Genomic DNA, 24,180 nt, shown 5'->3' on the forward strand with positions numbered 1-24,180 from the left:
TGTGTGTGTGTGTGTGTGTGTGTGTGTGTGTGTGTGTGTGTGTGTGTGTGTGTGTGTGTGTGTGTGTGTGTGTGCGTGTGCGTGTGTACGCGTATAAACTCAGTGTAACTCACTTCAGGAGGAAATGTACACACACACACACACACACACACACACACACACACACACACACACACACACACACACACACATAGAAAAACATACAGGCTGGTGTGTGTACTTACACATGCTTATACAGACACATAAACACACATGTTTGAACTACTACACTTGTGAGGACATAAACCCGATGCAGGAGGCAGATTTTTTTGCCATTTTTGACCACTTAACTTAAGCCGATAAAATAGCGGATCTACACGTTCATAATGCGCCACAGCAACGCCGCCTTGTGAGCTTGTAGATCTGCTATTTCTGGTGCCTATTAAGTATACAAACCAGGCCCAAATTTAGGCCTAAACCTAACCTCTAAAATGTATAATCTAACTTGAAACTTTTCCTGTACCGGGAAGATTTCAACTCACAGTGTCTCAATGTCTCTCAATTCTGCTGTAACAGTGTGGACATTTTGGTTCCTCAGAAGTATAGTAACACGAGTGCACACACACACACACACACACACACACACACACACACACACACACACACACACACACACACACACACGCATACTGTACTTGTGGAGCAGAGCAGAGCCCCTTCGACAGGCCTCCTAATAGGCCAGTGGAGGTAGCAGTGAAGAATGTCCCCAGCAGCAGCACAGCAGCAGAGCAGAACACCATCTCTGTACTAACACAGTGCTTCTCTACCTTTTTAGGCTGGGGACCCCCAAAATAATCATATTTTAACCCCCCCCCCCACCCTGACGAGCGCTAAGAGTTGAGGAATTACATTTTGTATAACATGGTTCTATTGTGAAAATGGCCGATCTACATGCTCACAACGCTGTGAGCATGTTAGATCTGCTATTTTCACAATGTCTGCCTCTAATATTTGACAGTTTGTCCAATGATTAATTTGTCAGTTTAGATGTATTAAAAAGTCTGTAAAGTGTCACTTGCGACACGCTGTGAGCCATTTTCAATTAGCCGCTGTAGTATATATCGTCGTTGTCGGGTGAAAACCTTGTATCTCCAAGTTTCAAATGTGTACGTTCTTTCGCAAAGTAAAGCCCTGCTTCATCGTACAAGGCCGTCGCACAAAAGTAGTGAAAACAGCAGATCTACAAGCACACAACACCTCGCGTTGCGAGGCGTTGTGTGCTTGTAGATCGGCTGTTTTCACTAGTTTAGTTCATTTTTTAAATGATAAATGCAAAACGAACGGTTTTGGACATACAAGCTTTCCACCCGACGACGACGATATATAGGTTTAAATTGCTCTTATGTAGTATACTTCTTTTGGGCTTGTTTTCATAGACATGGTTGCTTATAATTCTATTGCAAAGTCTGGCACTCAGAGACCCACGCGAATACGAGCACAGATAGATCCCACCTGAATACACTTCACCACTTAATTTCGTTACTCGGATGAATGAGATAGTGGAATCTAGCACAGCGTTTCCTTTATAAGACAAGATTCTATATATTAACATTTTTAGTGTTTGGGGTTTTTGATAACATTTGTTAATTTTTTCCCCCCTCAGCTTTGCCCAACATGGGCGAGCACTCGTTTTTTCTCGTTTTTTTTCCTGCAGAGCATCTTTGCCTTGCTCCGCTGCGGTGCTGCTGGCCCCCAAATTAAAATGCTGCCAGGCTCGCATGTTGCCATTGTGCAGGAAATGGGTCAGCAATCCATTAAGATGCCATTAGATAATCTAATTTGAGGGGCTAATCCTTAAACGGAGCACGTTGTATGCCGGGGCCAGCGCTCGCAGGGACTTGAATTAGTTTGGTTTGGGAGCGCAGATCTGGTCAGGGTAGCGGGAGGCCATCTTGAAGGTTACTTAAGGAGATAGCGCAGTCCGAGGTCATGATGCTGCATGGCTCGCGTCCAACGCACACTTGGCACTGCAGCAGCCGTGCAGGAGGAGAATTGGCTCCTATATCCACCGTACTAACCTGCACATTATTGTAAGTGCACAATAAGGATCTGACGGTATTCCACTACAATCTCCCTGATAGTTAACGATTCGAACATTGTCTTCTAAACAGTTTTCTGAAAAACGCATGTTTCTGTGGACAGTGGTTGTCAAACCTTTTCATGTCAAGGACCCCCCAAAATTATATGCATTTGGCCGCGGACCTCCATTTCAAAATATCTTGTTCCAGGGACCTCCCCAGAAGCAAAGATTTGAGTTAGAAATGTTCATGATTTAAAAGAAATTTGCAGATCTAACAAGTTCATAGTGTGGCACAATGTGATGCTCTATGAGCTTGTATATCTGGTTTATATCTATTTTTGAATAGCCAAAGTATAAAATAAGGCTTTTTAGATAAAATCTAACCTAAAAAGATGCTTTCCCGATCCTCCCGGTGTTAAAACTTTATCTTAAACCAAAAATTAAAGAAGACGTTACTTACATACATTGTGTTTTTGCACTCCCGAAATGTAAATAAATGATTCTTTATTTTATTTCCTTGGTTAATACATATTATGTAAATACACAGGGATGAGGTTACTGTAAAATAAATCCACTGGTATTCAGATCAACTCTCACGAGAGACAGATTGATTCTAAGTCACGGGACATAGATATGGTTTGACAGTCATCCATTCTAACGAGATTAAAACCGACCGGACAGTGTACAACATCAGAAGCGCTGTGATTTGCATAAATACACAGCAAAAAAAAATACAGCCACTGTACGTAGCTGTGTGGTCTCTGTTCTCCCTATAATGTTGCCTCGTCATTACCTGAGAGGAATCTGTAAAGAAGAAGTGAGGGAGGGAGAGAGAGAGAGAGAGAGAGAGAGAGAGAGAGATGGAGCGAGGAAGAGGAGAATGCTGCAGAACGCTTGGCCGCTCAGTGCGCTCTTTGTTCAGGCAAGGTAGGAAAAACGTAATCCCTCGCTTCCTGTCCGATGATTCTTGGCAGGCTGGCGAGAGAGAGAGGGAGGGAGAGAGGGAAGAAGGGAGGAGCGAAAAGTAGTAGAGAGAGGAGAAAGAAGAAAGCATGAAGGGGAAGGATAGGAGTTGGAGTGGTAAAGCAAAAGGAGCGAGAGAAAAGCAAGGATGGGAGAGAGAGAGAGAGAGAGAGAGAGAGAGACAGACAGACAGAGAGAGGAGAGCGGAAAGCATGAATACAGGGTTTTGGGGGGTGGGGGGCAGGAGAGGGAGAGGGGAAGGGATCAGGCATGTGCACACATAGACATCAAAGGGGGCTTGAGCCCCTGCCCTTTTATCCGTCTGTAGAAAAGTGCCCTCTCCAGTGAATGCAGTTTTTACTGTGGTGAAAGAAATGTAAATGCACCCCCTTTTCCATGCCATAACTGAAGGCAGCATTCAAGAGAAATGCCTGGTCCAAATTCTCCTGAACTTGAATGCAGCATATGTTGAAAGAATCGCCCTCTCTGTGTAGAAATCAGGCTTCGACCACTTTTTCTAGTCACATGTTCAAATACTGGATTCTGATTGGTTTAAAACAGTGGTAAATAGGCTAACAACCTTGAGTTGGCTCATGGACCCTGCCCACTGAAACAATTAATGATTGTAACTAAAGATCCTTGCAAGTTACAACTGTGTTTTCTTTCATTTATATGGAAAAAGTGGTAGAAAAGCAATTTCTGCCTGCGGCTCGTGGCACCACCCTGAAACATTGGTAAATCAGCCAACAACCCACTCCCTCTCATGGTAAATGGCTTACATCGAAAATAGCCGACCTGGACTGCTATTTTCGATATATTTTCACCAAAAGGCCCTTTTTAGAAATGTCAGCCCCTGCCTCTCTAACATTCTCTGCACGTCCCTGGGGGGGATTAGCCTTAACCCTCTACATACCGAAGCACAGTCTTAACTTACATGTGTGTTTATGTTTTATCATCCTCTCCCACGCTTTTTGCCCCCCACGCCCCCCTCCCCCCGCCACCCCCTGCCTTCTCTTCTTTGTCTCTCTCACTTGCGTCTTTGTAAAGCCGTCTGGTGCTTTTTTTTTTTAAGAAAGAAAGAAAGAAAGAAAAAGGCACGTGAGGTCATTTTTTTTTACACCGCATCCCCATTGTTTTAAGTGATTTGTTATGAAAAGGCAGATGATGGGTGGCTTTCATTATCGCAGACACACGGCTGTCTGATACGAGCGGAGAGATTCTCTGGAAAGAATCGGCCCCACTGTTTCCACCTCTACAAGCCTGCCTTTAATACAGAGAGTAAGAGAGAGCCTTGTGGCTGTTTCTCTTCTTGTGTGTTTTATGGGGAGGTTATCCACCCCCTTGTCAAAAAAAAAGTGCTCCTTCTTCTACCTCTGCTCTGTCCTTTTCCCCCACATTTTGTTCTCATCTGTACATGTCACTCTCTCTGACCTGTACGCACTTTCCTCTCTTTGTAACTTTCATCTCTCTCTCTCTCTCTCTCTCTCTCTCTCTCTCTCTCTCTCTCTCTCTCTGTTTCTCGGCAAACCTCACTCTCATCCAGAATGCTCTTTCATTCCCTCTCCGCCACCTTCTATCGCAGTGGTTATCAAAGTGGATTCCAGGGACTCTGTGGGTTCCTTTAGTGGGGGTCTAAATTGACCCATGCAAGTCTGTAACTCTGACAGTGTACAAATGGAACCAAATGAACCCTCACGGGTTCATTTGGTTCCATTTGTACACTGTCAGAGTTAAGGGGAAGACCTTTAAAACAACTTGCATGACTGAGCCTGATTTTGAGATTTTGAGGTGGAATGGGTTTGCTCAGGAAACTCTCAGAAATGTGCCATCTCATGACTTTTCCTTAACATACAAGACAAGTCTTGGTATTTCTCTACCATTTGAGACGTTTTGTAAATATGAAATCAATATTTTTGAGTGTTTCCTGAGGTCAAAATGACCTGTTCAGTCATGCATGCGTGTGTTAAATTTGAAAGTTTCAGAAACAGTGTTCTAGTCTAGTGAGTGGTGATTTTGTGCAGTGCAGGTATTTACAGACCTGATTGGAGGTGGGGGGATATGAATGCGTGACGGAGAGTTTTTAGGTGGGGGTCAGTGTTCTTGAGAGAGAGGGGGGGGCTAATTATCTGACATGTATGTTGCTGCAGCACCTCTTTGGAGGCCGGGTTGGGGGGGGGGTTTGTGGTGGGGTTGTGGTGGGGTGGGTGGGACAACACGGTGTTTGTTCGCGACACCGTTTTCAGTTAGCACCGTTGCTCGCCGGGAACAATCACTGTGTTGTTTCTCCATTAGCGTGAGATGAATAGAGATGGGACAGCTTTGTATAGGACTCCGCGCACGCAGGCGCGCGCGCACACACACACACACACACACACACACACACACACATACACACCACCCTCTGTCTCACACACACACACACACACACACACACACACACACTCCATACTATCGTCAGTGAACTGGATAAAGCCTTTCGATATGGTGACACATTGATACACTTGGTTGGGAAATGAGAGTTTTTTTCCAATGTTGAATTAAAGAAATGTTGAAGAAATTCAGAATGTTGAAGTTGTCAACAGGGCAGAGATGTTTGTTACAGACAGATTGTTATGATTAATTGAGGAAGAAATGCATATAGAGTTAACGTTCAGTGTCTTGAACAAACCATTTAACAGTGGTGGAAAAAGTACTCAACATTTTTTACTTAAAAGTAAAAGTAAAAGTATCAATACTGCAATGTAGAAATACTCTGTTACAAGTAAAAGTCCAGAATTCAAAATGTACTTGAGTAAAAGTACGTAAGTATCGGCATCAAAATGTAGGCTACTTACCAAAAGTAAAAGTACAATGTGTATATGTATAAAATAAGACTAAAGTGGTTTATGTATGTTTTATATAATATTATAATTTATATCTGCAAAGTAACTTGTAACTGAAGTTTTCAAATAATTGTACTTGAGTAAAAGTACAGTATTAGGATCCGAGATGTAGTGGAGTAGAAGTAAAAGTATTGGGAATTGGAAATACTCAAGTAAAGTAGAAATACCTCAAGTACAGTACTTGAGTAAATGTACTTAATTACTTTACACCACTGCCATTTAATTACAACTGTCTCTCTTCTCTTGTCTCTGTCTCTGTCTGTCTCTCTCTCTCTCTCTCTCTCTCTCTCTCTCTCTCTCTCTCTCTCTCTCTCTCTACCTCTTCCTGTTGTCTCTCCACCAACAGTCCTGGTACCTGGGCGAGCTTAGTTCCATTCCAAGTGTCGAACGGGACTCCGATACTGCCAACAAGTGTCCACCAGAACTACAGCATAAACATCATTGGTGAGCCCCTGGTCCACGCCGAGACGGGGAACTGAACGAAGAAAAAACGAATGCACGGGGCGGGGGAGGGAGGGGGAGGAGGGGGTTACAGGGCGACGCTGAGCCAGCCAGCACTCTGAGGAAGTGTCCCGCAGCCATGGATGAATAAACCAGCAAGCAGCGAAATATTTCTTTTATATCATTTTTTTTTCTTCCTTTGCTGCGCAAAATCTCTCATATTTGCCCCGCTCCCTCGTCCTCGGTCTCCATTCCGCCATCCCCCCCTCCCTCCTATCCTGACCTGTCCTCCTCCTCTTCGCCCAATCACCTGACACCCCCACCCAGCCCCCACCCACACGGTCTCCTCCTCCTCCCAGTGCCCTGTTGTCGGCGGACGCTGGCCTTTAAGAAAACGAGAGTCAATTCGGAAAAAGAACGAAGAAGCCTTTTCGAGGCCACTGCTGCTGCTGCTGTCAGAAACTTCTCCCGCCCGACATTAAACCCGACCCCGACCCAACCACCCGGCCTACCCGCCCGCCCGCCCACCCACCAGTCAGTTGTTGCGTTTGCAGAACTCTTGGATCCATTCAGAATACTGTGATGTATAGATGCCTTAATGTTTTATTGCATGACAACTCTACTAGTCTTGTTCTAGCGTCGTTCTCTTTCTATTTTACACGTCAGCGGAGGGCAGGAGATGTGTGTGTGTGTGTGTGGGGAGGGGGGAAAGAAAATCAACAACAACAACAACAACCAAGCGAACTTTGATTCTCAGACATGCGTACGAACGCCACACGCACGCGAACACACACACATATTTACAGGCAAGTGAAGAAGGGGTCTTGCGCTTTGACAATGGCTGCCTGGTGGATGGACGAGAGTCTGAGATGGCCTCTAGTGTGTGTCTCTCTCGCTCGCTCTCACTCTCTCTATGCTCACCGGACCTGTAAAGAAAAAAAACAAGTAAGAATCCCTCTTGAAAAGAGGGGCTCTCCCAACGTCAATCGATTCACTGTGTACACCATAGGAACAAAACGAGAAAAAGAAAAAAAATTGTGAATTCAGAGTGTTCTTATTACGTTATTTGATTTCAGTTTACTGTGATACTACCCTTATTTTGTTCGGAAATGTGTCGACTTGTTTCTCCTTTACCGCTACTCACGTCAAGATTAGCATTAAGACAAATACACATACACACACACACAGACACACACTCACACACAAAACACTCATGGAGAGAGTTCAGAACTCTGGATGCAGTTTTGTAAAAAGACGGAAAAAAAAGAGGAAAAAAATACACTATAAGTTAGGCTTTTGAGATTGGACCCCTCTTTAAAGAATTCGTATCTCCTTTAGGAAAGGAAGACACAGAGAGTGAGAGAGAGAGAAAAAAATGAAAAATCTCGAAAGAGGCAAGTGCAATTTAATTTTTTTTGAAGGGAAGCTATCAGTCTGTCAGCCCTAGGACTCTAAAGGACAGGGGGAAAAAAATATTAGCTGTTGTTTTTTTTTAACGTAAAATGTTTGAGAAAACATTTGAATTTTTAATTTCAAGTCATATTATCTAGTCTCCTCGTGCGGGAATAAAAAACAAACAAACGCAAGCATCACAAAGTGTGTGAAAGACGGTTGAAGGCATAGCACTAAAAGCTACCTGTGCAGAGCTGAGCGAAAACCAGCACTTCTTGTTGTCCACAGTCACACCACCGGCCGCGTTGCTCTTACCGCGTATTACGTAAGAGCAAAATGGCCGCAGTGTGAACTTGGACAATTTTAGCCCTACCCATCCTCATGGGGAGCTTTTTTTTTTAATTTATTGTGGGGGGGAAATGAACAGAACATAAGTAAAGAAATGAAACGCACCTAGTGTGTAGAAATAAATGGTATTCGATTCTTTCTTTTTTTTTTTCGTAAGTGTTCACAACATGATCAAGAGTATATGCATTTGGCCATCAGCTTCTAAAGCTTATGTTTACAAGAAGAAAAAAAGGAATGCAAGTGTTAATCAATTATAAATATATAATAAAGGAAAAAAAGAAATAGGCTCAGGCCTAAAAAAAGCTACAGTCTGTGCAAGTTAACCCCTGCATTTGCAGAGGTTTTAAAATGGAAATTATCGATCCAGTTGGTGGCAGTCCCTGAAATCATAGAAATTGTGCACGGCATGATCACAGCCATTGCCTCCCCAGTCCAGAAAATATTTATATGACAAATGAAAAAAATCTCTCCGATACTCTTAATTTGCACGATGACGTATAGTCCACATTACGTGCCTTGCCTTTGAATATAGAGACATCACTACAGTTGTTTTTTGCTGCATTTATTATCATTATAGGAAAAAAAATTAACATTTTTATGATAAGAATTGTTTTGTACTCTGAATGAAATTGTTGATTTTTAACTTCATTTACTACTCTATCTCACAGTTACATTGCATATCAAGGCTGTGTATAGTCGCCGTTTTAAAGTTTGTAATCAACCAGCATTATGTTTTGTTTTTGTTATTTTCGTTTTTTCAGTATTTTGGTGGTTTTTCTAATAACCTTTCATCTTTTTTTTTTTTTCTCAATATTTTTCAACGCTCATTTTTTTGTTCATCTTCCAGTTACTTTTGTGGAGGGTGGAATTCAGATTTATGAAAAATTATGCAATACCAAGTTTTGCCTATGTAGGTAGTGCTTATAGATGCGTCAATTATTAGAGGCTAGTTTGGAGATAGACAATATTGTAATGCATTTATTTTGTTGATATCGTTGTTTGTCGTTGTTATTGTTGATGATGTTGTTGTTGTTGTGGGTGTTTTAAATTTTTTATTGACCAAAGTGGGGACTGCTTTCTATGCAGTGTATGACAAGGTCTTTTTCTTTTTCTTTTGTTTCTTTTTTCTTTTTCCTTTCGTTCTTTCTTTTTACTTTGGCTCAGGCCTGCCGAATGATGCCGAGATGTGTTCCAGTGTATTTTGAATTCGGGAGTTAAGGGTTGGGTGGGTGGGTGGGTGGGGGAGGGTATTTTTCTATACGTGCATCCTTTGGCTACACTATGGCTGCAAAGTCACTGATTCGGTCTACTGTGACAAAAGGACTCTTTTCTTTCTTTCAACTTCCCACCTGGGGTGCTAGCGTGTGACCGTGAAGGAGCTCATTTTCACAGGAGAGAGGGCTTGACTTGAGTTTGACAATCATTTATTTAAAAAATAAGATTTAAAAAAAGAAAAAAAGAAAAAATCATCACCGCTTAGGAATGAAAATGTACCGACAAGTCATGAGATGATTCGCAAAGCGACGTTTTTTTCCCCAATCTACTCTACAATTGACGAAGTGCATCGACGTTTGTCTATTAACCGCGCCGGGCGATCCTATGAGTCACTGAATGCAAAATCCCAAGTAGATGCCTTATATCACATCAGCGAAGTGACCTGTGAACCTGCGCAACAATCAATCAACATACCGACTAATGCTAGTGAGTACCTGTCGAAATCAGTTCATGGCAGGCCTCAAGCAAGCCTTTACAGAGTATTTTCTAAGTAGATTTGTATAAATGTACATACATTATATGCACTAGATCTGTCAATTTCCAGGGATGTCACCAGCCCCCCACTGTAAGGCGAGTTATGGATTCATTGGTCTGTGTTTGTTCTTGAGAAAATAGGCTATGGAACCACAGTAGATGGGGATGTGCTAGGCTAGCTATCCTTCCCCATTCATCTCTCGTGGCCATACATACAGTATGTAACTAAAATACGAATACATTAGTACAGTGGTTCTCAACCTTTTCAGGCTGTGACCCCCAAAATAATCATATTTTAACAGGGGACCCCCCACCTTGACGACCACTAAGAGTTGAGGTATTACATTTTGTATAAGACGGTTCTATTGTGAAAACAGCAGATCTACATGCTCACAACATTTTCACAATTTCTGCATCTGATATTTGACAGTTTGTCCAATGTTTAATTTGTCATTTTAGAGGTATTAAAAAGTCCTTAAATTGTCACTTTAGAGATGTGCATATACCCTCTAGTCTATACACTTAAACTTTATGTTGGTTTGTTTACTGTTCAGTGGGAAAACAATGTTCCACATTAATCATCTGGGGACCCCCAAAATAATTTGGGGTCCCGACCCACAGGTTGAGAACCACTGCATTAGTAGGACGATAACATAGCACTTAAATACTTAGCACTTAGGCAATCGTGTTCCCCCCTGTATGGTGTTTCAAACCCAGTCCCTAGACAAAAGTCTTAAACATCTTGGTACTAAGTATCTCTCAGGCATCTCTCACAGGGCATTATTTGTATCAATCACAGTCTCATGTGTTCCTTCAGAGCGTCACCTAATCAACACTAACGGAAAGCAGTGTCTGCAATGCTGTTTTTGATGCCTTTTGCACTCTTTTCCCAACAATCGTGAACGTTCCTAGCTATTGGTGTCGTCGGAGAGAATGGTAACCCAGCTACCAAGTCGTGCTCTCCGACGATAATAAAACGGCAAACTAACTATGCGGAAAGTGTATGTTAGAAAGAAAAGAAAAAAAAGTCTCAAGTCAAGCTTGATCTCTCCGTTTTCACCCAGATTTCTTATTGAGAAAAAAAAAGAATAATGAAAAAAGTCACCCCGTTCTATGTGCACTGTTCTGTATTTTTTTTATTTTATTTTTTTTATTTTAGTTAAACTAAAAGTGCTTTGCAGCCCTTGGCCATTGTAGACCCCACAGAAGTGCATTGTCCCCGAGTGTGTATGTCGGACGGACGTGTGTGTGCGTGCGTGTGTGCGTGCGTGCATGTGTGGTCAAGCGTGTCAGGGTCAGTGTGCAGTTGGTGTTATTTTCTTTGTTTTCTTTCGAATAGGAGGACTGTATATAAAGGTAGATACCATGATTGCGTTGACAGTAGTGGTCTGTGGGGCTGGAGCTCTGATGTGGCAGCTTGGGAGCGTGCCTGCGTGCGTTGTATGAGGGAGTGACTCTGACACCACACATCAAGAGAACATGAGGGTCTTTCTGTTGAAAAGCCTGCCACAGGCCAGGAGTTTGTTTGTACACTGTAAACTTTTACCATTAACTTTTACCATTTATTTCGATTTATTTTAAGTTTTCGAATATTCTTTTTTTTTTCTTCTTCTTCTTCTTCTTCCCTGAAGCCCATGTTTGTAAATCTTTTCAATTCTGGGGAAAGAAAATTGTCAATTCCATTTTTAGGGGTGAAAAAAGTAAATTAATTGTGGGGTTTTGTTTTTAAGAGTCTGGATTTTGAGTTAGAACTCTTCCAGAACTCTCCCCCATTAATAGAATCTCAAGTGTTTCATGAGTTTTCATGTTCCTGTATATGTAAATGGTGAAAATATTCTATATTGATCCATAGCTATAAAAAAAATGAAGGCTTTTTTTTTTTTTTTTTTTTTTTAAACATGTTTAGCGCTTAAGAATTTTCCATTTGGGAAACATTTCATGAATATTTGAATTGTCATTCTTTTGTTAGTGTGGCCATAGAGAGTGTGATGTGATTTTTCTGGTTTTGTTTTCTTAAATGGGAACGAATTCTTGTCCAACAAGGCCATGGTTTGAATGTGTTCGTGTAGCAGCTGGGAAGGCATGTGATGTCACAGAGCCAGTAGAACACCCCGTAGATTTTAGAGCCCCATTTCATCGAGAATACCAGGGTATTGTGACGCCACAGCGTTGTCCTTTTGTGATCAGTAAAACTTTGTCCCATATGAAAGTCCCCTCTCTGAACCCATTAGATTATAGTTATATATATATATATCAAATGTAAGCAGTTTGGGTGCTATGCTACACATCTGTTTAGACACGGTATAGGCTGGTCTGCAGGGAGTTGGCCACTTTGGCCCACACTGAGTGGAATCCAGTAAAAAAGAACAGACCCTAACTTACCCCACTAATAGGCGACGCGAAAGCCTCGAGACATCTCTTGTTTTGCACTTTCCATGATCTCTCCATGCCCCAATTTGACCTAAAAAAAACCCTTCTTCATTCTACACACGTCTAACTATTTCATCACTTTAATTCCAAGGTGCTTAAAAAACACTCTAAACATTGACACGCCTCACACAGGGTACTTTACCTTCCAGTCGATGCTAAGTAGACGACATGTATTATGGGCAGTGTTGCATTAAAAAGTCTGTGATGCATTACTACGTATTGCCAAGTCAGGGTCTGACTTTTATAGTGGCCCTTTAAAAACTGTACTCTCTCTTCTTCTTCACAAAGCCCTTTTGCACCTTGAAACTTTGAATCGGTGTTGCACCATCATTGTTAGCTTACTGGGCTTTTATCTGAATGAAAACGTCTACTGGTTTGTCACCAAGTGACAGGTATTGACGCCGCGCACACACAGCCTCTGGCGACGAGGAGGCTGTGTTTGGTTGACGAGGGAGAGCAAGCAGTACAGTTTGTATGCAAGGAGGAACCAGTGGCACTCATGCAATATCTGTGTTGTACCTGTTTACTGAATGTCCAGCGCTGGCTAGGGAAGACTGGAAGGATTGATGGAAAGAAAGTAAACATTATTAAAAAAAAAAAGATAAACGTATTTTCAACTCCATTCTTTCTTTTCCTTTTTTTTGTAATCATTTTCATTTTACACAAGCAATACACATGTTCCATATGTTGGCTAGCTGCTAGCCTCTAGGCATCAGGTTCTTGTAAAACATAAAAACCAGCATTTTTAAAAGTACGTAACATTCACCAAAAGAAGACAAAAAAAAAGGATTAGCAATGCAGTGCCTGTTTCGAGCTGTCCGAGTGTCAGTTGTATATACTAATGTGATAGATTTACTTTGATATCTGACGAGAATGGAGTCATCCAGGACACTTATGTGACTAAAATCATCATCTGAATAATCTCTTTGTTCTTTTTCTGTAATTGCTTGATGTCTTTTCTTTTGTTTTTATGTCTTCCCAAGAGCAATTTATTGGTCATTTTTGAAAAAAAATCGCTGTCAGTATACAATGCCCACATTATGCTTGCGCAAATATGAGGAGAAATGTGTAATTTTTTGTGGGGGTGGTGGGGTGGGGTGGGGGGGGGGGGGGGGGGGGGGGGGGGCAGTGCTACATTATGTTCAAGTGCAGTGAAAGGTTGAAATAACGTCTTTTCTTAAAAAAAAAGATTTAGTCACCAAGTTTTCTCTGCAGGGTTGATTTTCTTGTGGCACTTTTATTTCCCACTGCGCGCACACACACACACACACACACACACACACACACACACACACACACACACACACACATTATTATTTACTTTTTTGAAATCACGGTGGAATTTATTTAAAAAAAAAAGAAGAAAAAAAAAAGAAAAGAAACAAAAACGAAAAAAAAAAAGAACAACAACAACAACACCAACAAAACAATATGTAAAACAGTCTCCAGTAGTGATATCGTAGTTACACTGCAAGTGTGTGCAAAGGTCTATGTATGTATCTGAATGTACGTTTTAGAGGACTTTTGGAAACTTTTTTTTTTTTTTAATCTTTTCATTTACAGTCTAGGAGCCACAGGTGTCCATTGTGAACTGTATAGCGAAGGCCTTGATATCCCTTCTTCTTTTACTATTGATTTTATTTTTTATTTTATTTTAATTTTTTTTGAGAAGCGCCAAGCAGTAGGCGACGCCTTCAAAAAGCTGGTTACATTTGGTGCAGGGGCTTAAAATTGCCACAAGATTGAAATCAGTGTAAATAAAAAAGGCTCAACTTTTTGTGATTGTTACTGTTATATCCAGCCTATACTGCTAGCAGCTGTTTTTACCGCAGTCAATTACTGGAAGTGGATATATTTCCTATGCAAAACTGTTTAAACAATAAAATGAGCTATGCTACAAAAAAGACTCATCCCCTCCCAGAAGTGCGGCTTTTCCTTTGTGTCCCCCTAGTCACTAGGGCTGTCACAATTATTACATAATCGTCTAATCGTGATTATTTGACATTATCGCAATTATTTTGTCATAATCGGCATAATCGTGAATGTTGAAAAATGACAGAAATAGTGGAAATAGCCGATCTACTAGCTCACAACGCGTCGCAATGCGACGCGTTGTGAGCTTGTAGATCGGCTATTTCCACTATCAATGTTCTTTTTTAAGTATAAAGTTGTCAAATATGTAAAGTAATTTCTTTGTATATTTAGCTTATGTGTCTTATCCATAAGTGTCTTACCATGTGTAACTTCAAAGCCTAAAAGCCAAACAGAAATGTAATTGTCAACGACAAAAACACAATTAAATCGTTAATCGTAATTATTTGAGAGAAAATGAATCGTCATGTAAAATGTCATAATCGTGACAGCCCTAGTTGTCATGTTCTTTTTCGCTGTATTCACTTCTATTGCAGGACATAAAAGTAGATGAACAGCTAGAAGGTCCTGGGTTCGATTCCCGCCGGAGACTCTGGGGGCGCATTCTCTCCTCTGCGTCATCAGTGCCCATACCCTATAGGTGGGATTGGCAAAAGGGCCTTTCTGTGTGGAGTTTGCATGTTCTCCCCGTGTCTCCTAGGGTAAGTAGTACCCTCACAAAAAAACATGCACTAGTCCTGGTCTCTATACTGCCTCCCCCTGGCCAGCCGGGGCGCCTGATGGAAGGGAAAGACACTGGTTCCTTTCACGCGCTACGTCCAAACCGGGGAAACTCCCGCCTGTCAGGTGAAAAGAAGCAACTTGGATTCCTCATGCATAGAAGGAAGCATGAGGTCAGTCCGTTGTCTCCCCAGGTTGGCAGAGGGAGTGTAGCGCCCAGGATTACATTAGATAATTGACACCGGGTGAAAAATGGGTTACAAAAACCATGGGATGAAAGTTTAAGTTAAAACAAGTAGATGAATTGGACATAAACACAGATTTAATTTTTAATCATCAATTAATTCTCAACTTATGAACTAATGTGCTCTCATAAACCAACAGATACGTGTAAAGTTACATCCAGCTGTAATCTGATTCAACCCACCAGCACCTGCTCTGCTCTGTAAACTCTAAAGTCAAATAGGTCAGGCCAACAAGGACAACATGTGTATTTGAACAACAACAACAGCGTTCCTCTTGTGAAACAAAGTTGACCGAGGGTAAACAGTCTACCTCACCGGGGCTAACTGTCTGGGGGTAAGATCAGGACATCGTTTCATGACAGTTTAACCCCACCATCAGACTAATTGGATTTGGTTGATCTTCATAATCTCGGGAATCCATCTGCGGCCAGGCTTTAACTCTCTTTGCGGAAAGTAAAAGTCACGTTGGGTTTCCGTGTCTCCGAGTCCAATGGTCTCATGATCCGTCTAACGCAGGACCCAATGTCCTGTGCTAGCGTTCGCCGGAGCTAATCTTCTGTAAACACCTCCAATCCCTCAGGAATGGGACATGTGCTACGGTGTTGTTGGGGATCCGAGCGGGGGTCATGCAAGTTAACTCCATGTGGGTCACTGTGTCAAGTCCAACGAGCACCAATCTACCGAGCTTTCATAATGGGATTTAGGACATCGAAGGAGGCCCTAATGAACCCCAATTAAGTCCTATTACGGCCCATGTGACAGGTTCAAGTCTCAGTTGGGCACTCGGCTGCAACAACAGGCAGAGCAACCTTGGCCGGTGATGCTGCCGTGGCCGTGGCCGGATCGACTGACCGCGACGGTACCACAACGCACAGCGCCCCCTGTCGGGCGGAAGAGGACACTGCGGGATAGTAGTGAAATTGGTACCATGACAGAAAACCCACCTGGCCTGGGGCATATATATAGGCAGAGCTCATTTAGGCCCATCATTAAAGAGGACCAACATTGCGCCGTGGTGATATAAAATTACCCCCATGTATAATGGTAATCATTATGCTATTTATCAAAATTGGCCGGTTGAGTCAACATCTGGCTTCAATAGGGCGGCTCTAGTCTGTGTGTGAGGGTCTTGGCAGAATCATGTACCCCCGCATATTTTCCATTCTTTTTTTTTTCTTTTTTTTATCAAGGCCTGCTGTCAGTGATTTGACGAAGCTAAATAGATGGCGATTCTGCCCTATTATGTTTCACGGGGCTCAAGCAAAGGGGATTTGGTGATTGCCTTTGTATTTGTCCTTCCCCCCCTACCCACCACCCCCACTCCGACCTTCCCTCTGGGTAAGGATCTGACGAAGGGGGGGGGGTGAAAAAATCCTTAACACCCCCTCTATTCTCTGCTCTCTTGTCCCCTATTTCTTATGCTGTCACTTCTCGCTTACATGACTCCGGGATCACATGAATATTATCCAGGCACGCCACCACCACTCTTTGACTCTTTGGTTGCCAGGTTGGTATTTGCTGCTAACACGGTGATGTGTTCATTTAACCCTAGAGTTAAGGATAATCTAGGAATTGATGCTTTTTTACAGTGGTTTGCTTTTTATTGTTAAATCACTCTGGATTAAGCTATTCAGTCCGGGAACGCAAATCTTTGTCATGTTAGATTTTAACCACTTAAACCATTATTTTATGCTTTAGCTATTAGAAAAATGGCAGATATACAAGCTCTGGATCTGCTATTTTTGACATAGACTTGCTTAAGTCTTTGAATATTTATGACCCGATTCTAAATGTCTTCTAAATCCTTCTTCTAAATGAGTGGTTCTCACACTTTTTCATGTCAAAAGGACCCCCAAAATTACATGCATTTGGCCATGGACCCCCGATCTCTAAAATATGTTGTTCCAGGAACCACCCAGAAGCAAATATTTGAGTTACAATGGTTCACTTCTAAAAAGATATATTCAAAAATCGCAATTTTTCAAAAATAGCAGCTCACAGCGCGGCACTCGGTGCTGCGCTGCTTGCTTGTATATCTTCTATTTTTCAACAGTCAAAGCATTACATCATTCTAGGCCTAAACGGTTTAAAGTGTCAGCCAAAGTCCGAAGAAAATGTAACCCAACAAAGGAAAATGTAAATGTAGAAATGGTTCTTTGGGCTTGAAAGAGCGCGGCGCTCGCTGCCCTCGGTGACCACCGGGACGGCACAGAGAGGATGAAGGGGAAGGGAGGAAAAAAGGAAAGCACACAGAGCAGCCTACTCTGACACATACCTGTGACTACAGAGGCTAGACTGGCTGCTTGGATCCGGGCCCATGCCCACACAAAGAGCTCTGTCACACTACCAAGCTGCTGGGTGTGTGTGTGCGTGCGTGCGTGCGTTGGGGGTGGGGTGTTAGAATGTGATATTCAAAATGTGTCATTGCTTTAATCTCGTAATGAATTGAGTGAGATTGATTTCTCTGCAGGCTTCTCTCATTATAGCTCCAAAAAAAGCTTACAAAATATGGCAGACTTTATTTTTTGCAGTGTGGAGGAGCACTTGACGCTTGACTTACTTTCGTGATGTAAAACATTTATTTAATCAGAGCAAACAATGCCTATCTATAGCCTCAAATGATATTCAGACTCAGAGTAACCATTCTTTAAATCAATATCATGGTCAATTTTAGTGTGGAAGGGAAAAAACTCTCTATTCCACTAAATCATAATATTAACAAAGACAGCAGTGCAGGTGGGTGACAGGGTGCATTGACTAGGGATGGGACGATATGAAAATGTCAGATCACGATTATTGTGACAAAAGAAATCGCGATTTATGATATCATCGCGATAATCAAAATCCATTATCCTGGGTTGTAACATTTGCCAAAAAATAGCAGATCGACGCGTTGTGATCGTGAGCTTGTAGATTGGCTATTTTTTGGCAAAGACATTTGATAGAGAGTGAAAAAAATACTGAATCAAGTACTTATATTATAAGTATCTTTTACCAACTATAGAGGGTTTAAGTGGTACCGGATATGCAGCTCGGCAAATAAAAGTTGAATTGATCCCAGTGCATAACGGAGGACGATATCACGATAAATTAAATCTCCACGATACGATTATCGTTAAATATTTTTTTATCACGATAAACGATAATATCGCTTAATATCGTCCCATCCCTAGCATTGACTACTACGCTGTGAATTTGGATTAAGAGACTCAAATCGACCGTTTGGAGTAACAACAACGGTGTGCTTCAGTGAAATATCTGCACAGAATGCAAATCGTTGATAATATCTCCCCTGATAAAAGAGACACTCATGGGCTCAGACATCAGCCTATAGTGTGTGTGTCTACTTTTTTTTCTTTTCTTTTTTTCTCTCTTCTTCAAAAACCTGGTTGAAGAGGTCTTCCCCGAATAAAAGAGGTGGTTGTCTGAAAACACACTACACTCTCAGCACTGTTTATTCCCACACACATTTGCATAAATTTCATAGTCTAAGTCAGGGGACTCTCTGGGCTAATGCGTGCTCTTGTAGCCTATGTGGAAGCAGGGGTGTCACAAGGGGGGGGGGGGGGGGGGGGGAGTGGGACTGAGTTACTAGGGCCCAAGGTGGAGGGGCCTTAATTATTTTACACTTTAGCTATTGAAAAATAGCAGCGCGGCGAGCTTGTAGATCTGCTATTTTTGAAAAGTCGTGAAAATGAGGTGCAAATCTTTGAATATATGTATTTTTAAGCGGACTTTAACTCAAATCTTGCTTCTGAGGGTCCCTGGAACTCAATATTTTTGGATGGGGAGCCGTGGCCAAATGCATATCATTTTGGGGGTCCTTCACGTGAAAAAGTTTGAGCACCACCGAAACATAGGTTTTTCAAAAAGATTTTCACGATTTTTCAAAAATAGCAGATCTACAAGCTCACAGCGCGGCACTCGGTGCCTAAAGCACAGGGGCCCCGCGGTGAATCCTTGTACCCAGGGCCCAGGATTTGGTGCGACACCCCTGGTGGAAGTCGTGGAGCAGGCCCACCACACTGAAGGTTTGTTGTTATCTTATTGAATGCACCCTAGTATTACACCCGGTGGATTGAGTGTGTAGGTCTTAAAAGACCGTGGGATTTGCTCACAACATAGCCTCTACTAAAGCATGCCTGTTTGGATGTATAAAAAAAAAGAAACAGGTGTTCCCTGTTTGTGTTTGTGCGTGTGTGTGTGTGTGTGTGTGTGCATCTGTTGTGCGGGGCGTCGCACGCGCGCTCGCGCATATGTGAGCGTTGCATACTTTTTTTGGGTGGAGGGGAGGATGGGTTGTTTGCTCTGATTACGTTTGTGACGTTTGTGTGAAAGAAAGAAAAGAAGACTCAACACGTACACGTACATGTGCGCAGTCTATAAAAGTGCGCATGTCGGTGCCGTGCATGTGTGTTCTTACATTCACGCATCCGTGCATTTCTCGTCGTCGGTGGTGTGTGCATGTGTGTGTGTTTGTGTGTGACTTGATGGGGGTGTGTGTGGGGGGTGTTTTATTGAAAAGTGTTCCTCTCCTCCCCTGTTCAACATGCTGGATTAGCTCCACTGGTTTCCCATGGAGCCTCCCCCCCTCCTCCCCCCCTCCCTGTACATTTGCATAAGGCGCAGACGGAGCAGGGATGTGACAAACAAACCTGGCACACAGCACCGGCTGGCTTTTTACATGAACTCACCCCCTCCTCTGTCTCTCCCCCGTCTCCCCCCTCTCTCTCTCTCTCTCTCTCTTTCTCCCCCTTCTCTCTCTCTCCCATAAGGATGGGACGATATGAAAATGTCATATCACGGTTATTGTGACAAAAGAAAAATCGCGATTAACGATATTATCGCGATAATCAAAATCCATTATCCTTGGGTGGAACATTTGCCAACAAATAGATCCATTATCCTTGGGTGGAACATTTGCCAACAAATAGCAAATCTACAAGCTCACGTAGATCGGCTATTTTTTGGCAAAGACATTTGATACAGAGTGAGAAAAAGACTGTATCAAGTACGTATATTATAAGTATCTTTTACCAACTATAGAGGGTTTAAGTGGTACCGGATATGCAGCTCTGCAAATAAGTTGAATTGATCCCAGTGCATGACGGAGGACGATATCACAATATCGTGAGTGTTTTTTATCACGATAAACGATAATATCGCTTATTGTCCCATCCCTACTTTCTCCCCTATCTCCCTCTCTCCATGACAGAAAAGAGAGACGATCTCACTCTCTCTCCATGACTGTCAGGAGAAAGAGAGACAGCCTCTGTCTCCCTCTCTCTCTCTCTTTCTCTCTCTCTCTCGAGCGTGTGCACAGTACACGCGGTGTGTGGGTGATCGCATCGCGCACGTGCACGTGCGTGAACGCGCACGGCGCACACATACGCATACATGCCACGGATACACAAACGCATGCACTCCAAAGCTCTAACTCTCCCCCCGCCCCCTGCCACCCCGCAACCCCCTGAAAAAAAAAGAAGAAAAGACTGCTGTACACATGAGTACATTGTGTACAACGGCATGAAAGACAGAGACTCAACTTTGAGACCTGTATTCTTTATGTGATCATAGCAGGGGGGTACGAGACGGGGAGGGGGGTTTGCGAGGGGTTGCGGGAGGTGAGAATAGCTTTCATTGGTCTGTCATTTGGACAATGTTCCCCTGTCCACCCTCTCATCTCCTCTCTCTATTCTCGGTCTTTCTCTCTCTCTCTCTTCCTCTAAAGATTGTAATGTTCACCTTAAAACATCTTTACTGGTACCGTAGCTACATTACATTGCTCTCTGCGCCGCTGTCCTGCCGCCAAGTTCCTATCAAGAACCTGATTTATGGTGCTTGATGCATTCCTTGGCCCTGGCGCAGGCCGTTTAGCTGAAATATGAGAGGAGATGCGGAGAACACACTTCAAGTGAGTTTCACTTCTGCCTGCCTGTGCACTGCGAAAACCCAACTTTCTCCAAACAGGACACTCGAAGCCGTGGCAGTGAACAAGACACAAACTAAGAACTGAGTTTTTTATCATAGAGGAGGAAATATTTCGGCTATGCGCCATCTCATCAGCACAGCTTGTCTCATGATAGTAAAAAGAGAAAAAAAAAGACTAACTGTAACTGTCATGAAAACCTTTCAGGAGACCACAAACCACCTTTTGTTGAATGTGACGCACAGCTTTCACCCTCCCAAATAACACCAGGATTAAAACTGTTAACCACGACTCCCTTCCCTTTTCCTCTCTGCTTGCAAGTAGAAAATTGCATGCAGGTGTATGTATGCGAGAGAAAGAGAAAGTCCAGCACATCTTTTGGGTGTTTTTTGGCTGTAAATTGACTTTTGTTGTGCAAAAAGTCCCCTTATGAATAGTTTTAAGGGTCTGGGAGCCTTTTCATCTTCATTTAGGCCATTATGAGGGGAGCAGCTACTGCCAATTCCAGTGAGACTAGAATATCATACTCACATAGAGGTATTGTTAATTGAATCAAATGTTACTCAGGTAATATTACTGGTGTTGAAAAGTAGCCAACTCAAATAAAAGTACAAAGCTCCAATGTGGTGAGCATCTTTATAAGAACATGTTCTGCTTTCCAAATGTATCAAGTAGCCTACAATACTCCAATATAGGCTACATATAATCTACTTAAAGGGGAAACCCACCATTTTCAATATTGAACTATGTCATTAATATACCTTAGAGGAGTTGGAAATACATAAAAAGTTCCCTCCTTTTGTGTTGCCTAAGAACCGGAGGATTGATTTTGGGGTTTGTATTGCAAAGTACACCGGCGTGATGTCATCACGGTGTACTTTGCAATACAAACCCCCAAATCAATCCTCAGGTTCTAGGCAACACAGAAGGGGGGAAACTTTTTAATTATTTTCACACAACTAAGGTATATTAATGACTTAGTTCAATATTGAAAATGGGTGGTTCTCCCCTTTAATTGAAAGTAGCATTTTCAGTTTTTTTTTTCCTGACGTACATGAAAAAGCTACTCCATTACAATAACAAAAGTAAGGCTATTTGTAATGTGTTACTTTCCGAATCCGGTCTTGAATCAAAATCCACGCAAGGCGACGAATGACAACATGCCAGTTTGCATGTGGAGAAGGTGACAAAGTGGTGCGTTCTGCACTGTAAAAAGGACTACATTGACTGTTCGGCTGCATTGTTTTGTCTGCTCCTGAGTTACAACATTGTGATTATATGCTTTATTAAGTGCTGAAGTGCTTTCTCCTGAGTAGAAGCAGATGTCACCACAGACTCTGTCACTGTGGTCAGTGTCTCTGCCTGCCTGCAACTCCCTGTGGTTCCCCATCAATTCAGTGCACAACGCTTTCCCTCCAAGAAGTGGGTAGAGAAACACAGACAGAGAGAGCGTCAAGGTTTTTATACCATCGGATGAACTAGCAACGCGTCTCTATTTCCACGTCGCCGTGTGTCATTTTTGGCGCAATTTGTTTTGATCATAGCCCTGGTGCTGAGTTCTTCGGGGGGGAGGGGGCGTTGGAGGAAAGGGGGGGGGAGGGCGTCAAAAAGTATTGTGTGAATGATACGCAGTCTGTGTGTGTAAAAAGGAGGGTGCTGATGTAGAAATGATGTGTAAAAGTAGGCAGTAAAATAAGTGTAGGAATCCTTATACCAGATGGGAAAGGCCCATAGGCCGGGGGAACTTGGCTCGTTTCTCCCGCAGTTTGAACGGCTTGATGTGCTTAATACAAACACCCGCTAAACAGGACCAGACCGGGGCCAAATAGTTCTGGGCCAATAATTCTCTGGGTTTTAATCTGCCGTGAGTGACAAATGGGTGGGGTGTATGCCACTGTGGCAAGGCGGGGGAGGGGTCAAATGGTGGTCGTCACTGGTGTAAAGTAACTAACTAGCCTACATTTACTTAAGTAGTGTGCTTAAGTACAATTCTGAGGTGTTTGTCCTTTACTTGAGTATTTGCAATTTCCAATACTTTGACTAATTCGACTCCACTACATCTCGGAGGCAAATATTGTACTTTTACTCCACTACAATTATCTGAAACATTACTTTGTAGATATAGATTATTATTACATAACATAGGCCTACATTAACCACTTCAGCCCAATATACATTTCGCCCATTTGAAAACAGCCGATCTACAAGCTCAAAATGTGTCGCGATGCGACACATTTTGAGCTTATAGATCTGCTATTTCCAATTTTTGAAGTTTTCAAAAATTGGAAATAGCAGATCTATAAGCTCAAAATGTGTCGCATCGCGACACATTTTGAGATGGGACATGCTGGGACATACTGCATAATGAGCACTTTCTACTTTTGGTACTTTAAGTTAATTTCAATGCCAACACTTTCATACTTTTGCTCAAGCACATTTCAAATTCCCAACTGTTACTTGTAACTAGAGTAGGCTATTTCTACATTGCAGTATCGATACGTTTACTTTAAGTAAAACACGAATGAGTACTTTTTCTCCACCACTGGTGGGGTCAAACGGTGGTCGCGAGGGAGAGAGAGAGAGACAGGTGTGGTCCGATGAGACAACAAAGCGCCACCTGAACCCCATTAACCTTAACTATATATTCCCCCTCTGTTTGTCAGTAGGCAGAGAGGAGACAGGGGAGCGACACTGGAACAGGAAGACTAATGGCGCTTTATTAGGTGGCGTGACTTAAAGTGTGCTACAGAATGAGTGCTTTTTGGATTTTTGTCTCACGGTTTTGTTTCGTCTTCCCATGATGGTGCTTCCCATGCAGAACCAGGCACGTGCACACATAGACAACAAAGGGGGCTTGAGTCCCTGCCCTTTTATCCGTTTGTAAAAAAGTGCCCTCTCCAGACCATGAATGCAGTTTATACTGTGGTGAAAGAAATGCAAATGTCCTCTTTCCATGCCATACCTGAAGGGTATGGCATTGCCTTGTTAAAACTCTCCTGAACTTGAATGCAGCATCTTATGTTGAAATAATCTCATCACTCTGTATAGAAATCCATGCCATAACGCCACATCTCCAGTATTGACTTGATTATATGCTTAGTTCAGTGTGGTATCAATCACTATTATTTTCAATATTTTCACCAAAAGGCC

At 42.5% G+C, this 24,180-nt stretch overlaps 1 protein-coding gene across 1 annotated transcript in view; it reads left to right on the plus strand.

Annotated features, from left to right (window-relative positions):
* Positions 1 to 9,291, plus strand: part of LOC308297695 (nuclear factor 1 B-type-like) — a 139,907-nt gene extending 130,616 nt beyond the window's left edge. The window contains 1 exon segment of the mRNA XM_080741241.1: positions 6,251 to 9,291. Within this exon segment, the coding sequence (XP_080597367.1) occupies positions 6,251 to 6,383 (133 nt within the window). The 3' untranslated portion in view covers positions 6,384 to 9,291.
* The last annotated feature ends 14,889 nt before the right edge of the window (positions 9,292 to 24,180 follow it).

This window comes from Nannobrachium achirus (genome assembly GCF_963921795.1).
Source record: "Nannobrachium achirus genome assembly, chromosome: 14".
NCBI classification, from domain to species: domain Eukaryota; kingdom Metazoa; phylum Chordata; class Actinopteri; order Myctophiformes; family Myctophidae; genus Nannobrachium; species Nannobrachium achirus.